The sequence below is a fragment of the Coregonus clupeaformis genome, chromosome 20 (genome assembly GCF_020615455.1).
Source record: "Coregonus clupeaformis isolate EN_2021a chromosome 20, ASM2061545v1, whole genome shotgun sequence".
NCBI lineage: Eukaryota > Metazoa > Chordata > Actinopteri > Salmoniformes > Salmonidae > Coregonus > Coregonus clupeaformis.
The window spans coordinates 63,314,723-63,320,087 of record NC_059211.1 but is presented as its reverse complement, the minus strand read 5'-3'; the positions used below and the strand labels follow the sequence as shown (position 1 = coordinate 63,320,087).

Sequence of the window (5,365 nt, the reverse complement as noted above, 5' to 3'; positions counted from 1 at the left end):
AATACTGTCTTAGAAACAGGGGCACAAACTCTGCAGTTGTTGAACTAATGTGTCGTTTTGAAGAGTTATTCTGCTGAAGTTCTACACTTGAATATGTTGTTCAGTACTGTAAAAAATGTTAAAGGGGCAATCTGCCATTGGTACATCCTTTTTTTGGACTTTTAAATTAACAAAGCGGCTTCGTTTCCAGATTCTCTTGAAGCCTCTTACAGATAAATAACCAAACCTACAGTTCAATAGAGTTCAGTACAGTAGAGTTCAGTACAGTAGAGTACAGTAGAGTTCAGTAGAGTAGAGTTCAGTAGAGTAGAGTTCAGTAGAGTTCAGTACAGTTCAGTAGAGTTCAGTAGAGTAGAGTAGAGTTCAGTACAGTAGAGTTCAGTACAGTAGAGTTCAGTACAGTAGAGTTCAGTACAGTAGAGTTCAGTACAGTAGAGTACAGTAGAGTTCAGTACAGTAGAGTAGAGTAGAGTTCAGTAGAGTAGAGTAGAGTTCAGTAGAGTAGAGTTCAGTAGAGTAGAGTTCAGTAGAGTAGAGTTCAGTAGAGTAGAGTACAGTACAGTAGAGTTCAGTAGAGTAGAGTTCAGTAGAGTAGAGTTCAGTAGAGTAGAGTTGAGTAGAGTTGAGTAGAGTTGAGTAGAGTAGAGTTGAGTAGAGTTCAGTACAGTAGAGTAGAGTAGAGTTCAGTACAGTAGAGTTCAGTACAGTAGAGTATAGTAGAGTACAGTAGAGTAGAGTAGAGTTCAGTAGAGTAGAGTTCAGTAGAGTAGAGTTCAGTACAGTAGAGTTCAGTACTGTAGAGTTCAGTACAGTAGAGTTCAGTACAGTAGAGTTCAGTACAGTAGAGTTCAGTGCAGTAGAGTTCAGTGCAGTAGAGTTCAGTGCAGTAGAGTATAGTAGAGTTCAGTACAGTAGAGTATAGTATAGTGCAGTACAGTAGAGTTCAGTAGAGTTCAGTAGAGTTCAGTAGAGTAGAGTTCAGTAGAGTTCAGTACAGTAGAGTTCAGTACAGTAGAGTACAGTACAGTAGAGTAGAGTAGAGTTCAGTACAGTAGAGTTCAGTACAGTAGAGTATAGTAGAGTTCAGTACAGTAGAGTTCAGTACAGTAGAGTTCAGTACAGTAGAGTTCAGTAGAGTAGAGTTCAGTAGAGTAGAGTACAGTAGAGTTCAGTACAGTAGAGTTCAGTACAGTAGAGTATAGTAGAGTTCAGTACAGTAGAGTTCAGTAGAGTAGAGTATAGTTCAGTACAGTAGAGTTCAGTACAGTAGAGTTCAGTACAGTAGAGTAGAGTTCAGTACAGTAGAGTTCAGTAGAGTAGAGTTCAGTAGAGTAGAGTACAGTAGAGTTCAGTACAGTAGAGTTCAGTACAGTAGAGTTCAGTACAGTAGAGTAGAGTTCAGTAGAGTAGAGTTCAGTAGAGTAGAGTATAGTTCAGTACAGTAGAGTTCAGTACAGTAGAGTTCAGTACAGTAGAGTAGAGTTCAGTACAGTAGAGTTCAGTAGAGTAGAGTTCAGTAGAGTAGAGTAGAGTAGAGTTCAGTACAGTAGAGTTCAGTACAGTAGAGTTCAGTACAGTAGAGTAGAGTTCAGTAGAGTAGAGTTCAGTAGAGTTCAGTAGAGTAGAGTTCAGTAGAGTATTGTTCAGGACAGTATTGTTCAGTAAAGTACAGTAAAATACAGTAAATGACATTGCATTTACATATTTGTCATTTAGCAGACGCTCTTATCCAGAGCGACTTACAAATTGGTGCATTCACCTTATGATAGCCAGTGGGACAACCACTTTACAATATATATATATATATATATATATATATATATATACACATATACATATATACACATATACATATACAGTGGGGAGAACAAGTATTTGATACACTGCCTATTTTGCAGGTTTTCCTACTTACAAAGCATGTAGAGGTCTGTCATTTGTATGTTACTGTATATATTTTTTTACTCTGCTATACTGTATTTCAGGTAACACTTGAGTCAATGAGGGATACTTATTTTCCACCATAATTTGTAAATAAATTCATAAAAAATCCTACAATGTGATTTTCTGGAAAAAAAATTCTCAATTTGTCTGTCATAGTTGATGTGTACCTATGATGAAAATTACAGGCCTCTCTCATCTTTTTAAGTGGGAGAACTTGCACAATTGGTGGCTGACTAAATACTTTTTTCCCCACTGTACTGCAGTATCATGCTCCAGAACTTTGGTGACTAATAAGTATTTTTTTAAACCTCCCGCTTTGGGCTGGATGTGTCTGTGTAGTTCATACATGCATAATCTATGAGCAGAATTAATGTCTTACCTCAATTAGCCACGAAATTCCTAGCTTGAAAGCGACTGTTTTTCTGGAACTTGTGCTGTGCCATTTTCGCTACATTTCCCCCCACGTGGGCCAGCCCCTAACAATTCAAGTTCAAGCAATGAGCTTCAGCCCCTCGCCATATGAGTGACGCTATTAAGAGGCTCATCATTCACCCACAGCAGAGCAGACAGAGAGAGTGATGACGTGGTGTACAAATCTGCACGTGACGTAGTACACCATTTTCAGGGACCCCTTTTGGCTAATGAGCACTACTTTCAGAAACAAAGGATTAAAATGTACCAGAGAATCTCTTTAAACTTACAGAAGGAAAATAACTCAATTTAAGTGTTGATATTAGTTGGCAGTGGTATTTACTTCAACATTATTGTGTTTTGATGCAGGCCCATTTCTAGTACCTTTTCAGACTATTTTCTAAGACCCCTTCTACATCTGTTTGAACAGAAATGTTTGCTTATGCCACGTTTTTCGCATAACAACAGTGACGTTCAATAGTGTTTTAATTAGTGTTTATTCAGGTCTCTATGTTTAAATAAACACTCTGTTTGTCTTCGGCAGGAGAAAGACCAGACTCAGAGGAACCAGAACCAGAGACGTCCAAACCAGCAAGACGACACGACTGCTCCCACTGCGGGAAGAGTTTTACCAAGTTAGGGAACCTGAAAAGACATGAGAGGACACACACAGGAGCAAAGCCTCATCACTGCTCCCAGTGTGGGAAGAGTTTTACCCAGTTTGGGAACCTAAAAATACATGAGAGAATACACACAGGAGAGAAGCCTTACCAATGCTCTCAGTGCGGAATGAGTTTTACCAAGTTAGGGTACCTGAAATCACATGAGAGAACACACACAGGAGAGAAGCCTTTCCACTGCTCACTGTGCGGAAAGAGTTTTACAGAGTTAGGCAACATGAAAAGGCATGAAAGGACACACACAGGCGAGAAGCCTCATCACTGCTCTCACTGTGGAAAGACTTTTACTGAGTTAGGGAGCCTGAAAATACATAAGAGAATACACACAGGAGAGAAGCCTTTCCATTGCTCCCTTTGTGGAAAGAGTTTTACCGAGTTAAGCAACCTGAAAAAACATGAGCGGACACACACAGGAGATAAGCCTTTCCACTGCTCCCTGTGTGGAAAGAGTTTTACAGAGTTAGGGAGTCTAAAAATGCATAACAGAATACACACAGGTGAGAAGCCTCACCAATGCTCTCAGTGCGGAAAGAGTTTTACCAAGTTAGGGAACCTGAAAATGCATGAGAGAATACACACAGGAGAGAAGCCTTACCAATGCTCCCTGTGTGGAAAGAGATTTACCTCATTAAGGCAATTGAAAGAGCATGAAAGAATCCACACCATAGAGAAACGTTAGCAATGCTCCTAGTGTGAGATGATTTATTTACTCAGTTAGGGCACCTGAAAGACCATGAGATAATACATACAGTGAAGATACCTTACCACCGTTCCAGTGTGGAAAGGAATATATCACATGAAATTATACTTAAAGTTTATGAGACAACACATACTTCTCCCACACTTGTTTCATCTTTTTTTACTGCAAAACGTTGTGCTTTTGTTTATGCCACATAAAATCAAGTTGTATGAAATGGACAAAAAAAGACATCTATATTTTTTTTTTCAAAACTAACTGAATATGAAGTAGACTATGTCAGCTTGAATTTATCTGAGTAAAGAACATCACGCTGCTTGCTTAGCGAGTACTACCTTCCCCCAATTAGCCACATACCTGGCTCGAACTCAGGACCTCTGCATTACAAACACACGTGACCGTCCTCGTTCAATCGTCTCTACCCGTCGCGCCACTCAAAAGCTAGCAATTTAACGGTACAAGCAAGGACACTTATGACTGAGGAGTGATTTTCACACATCTCGATGTGCTACATTCACCCCTCAAACTTACAACAGCGACCCCCAGCGTTGAGCTGAGGGCAACTGTAGATCCGAGTCACTAGTCACCACTGTAAAGGAGTTGACGTTGCTTCCTTAAGGTTGCTACAAGCCTCACGACTAAAGATTCGGATCTACAGGGTTTTTGTTCAATTGTTGACACTTAAGGCAGTGATACATACTCTGTAAATAAATGATCATTTTCCAACTCTGGCTTTGTGTGTGTGTGTGTGTGTGTCTGCGTGTCATTCCTCGAGCACTACAGATAATCAATCTATCTGCTATTTTCTGCGTTGGTGGCTGACTGATTATTTGTATCTTACAGAGTGTGACTTTAAGGGAAATAGTATGTTCAAATTTTTTTTTTTGTTCACCTTTATTTAACCAGGTAAGCCAGTTGAGAACAAGTTCTCATTTACAACTGCGACCTGGCCAAGATAAAGCAAAGCAGTGCGATAAAAACAACAACACAGAGTTACATATGAGGTAAAACAAAACATAAAGTCAAAAATACAACAGAAAATATATATACAGTGTGTGCAAATGTAGTAAGTTATGGAGGTAAGGCAATAAACAGGCCATAGTGTAAAATAGTTACAATTTAGTATTAACACTGGAGTGAGAGATGATGTGCAAATAGAGATACTGGGGTGCAAAAGAGCAAAATAAATAACAATATGGGGATGAGGTAGTTGGGTGGGCTAATTTCAGATGGGCTGTGTACAGGTGCAGTGATCGGTAAGCTGCTCTGACAACTGATGCTTAAAGTTAGTGAGGGAGATAAGAGTCTCCAGCTTCAGAGATTTTTGCAGTTCGTTCCAATCATTGGCAGCAGAGAACTGGAAGGAATGGCGGCCAAAGGAGGTGTTGGCTTTGGGGATGACCAGTGAGATATACCTGCTGGAGCGCAGACTACGGGTGGGTGTTGCTATGGTGACCAGTGAGCTAAGATAAGACAGGGATTTGCCTAGCAGTGATTTATAGATGGCCTGGAGCCAGCGGGTTTGGCGACGAATATGTAGTGAGGACCAGCCAACAAGAGCGTACAGTGGTGGGTAGTATATGGGGCTTTGGTGACAAAACGGATGGCACTGTGATAGACTACATCCAATTTGCTG

At 40.2% G+C, this 5,365-nt stretch overlaps 1 protein-coding gene across 1 annotated transcript in view; it reads left to right on the top strand.

Moving 5' to 3' along the window:
* The window catches only part of LOC121562654 (zinc finger protein 239-like), a 13,164-nt gene extending 8,704 nt beyond the window's left edge, over positions 1–4,460 (top strand). The window contains exon 2 of the mRNA XM_045205847.1: positions 2,897–4,460. Coding sequence (XP_045061782.1) covers positions 2,897–3,711 — 815 coding nt within the window. The 3' untranslated portion in view covers positions 3,712–4,460. The remainder of the gene's footprint in view (positions 1–2,896) is intronic.
* Positions 4,461–5,365: the final 905 nt, after the last annotated feature.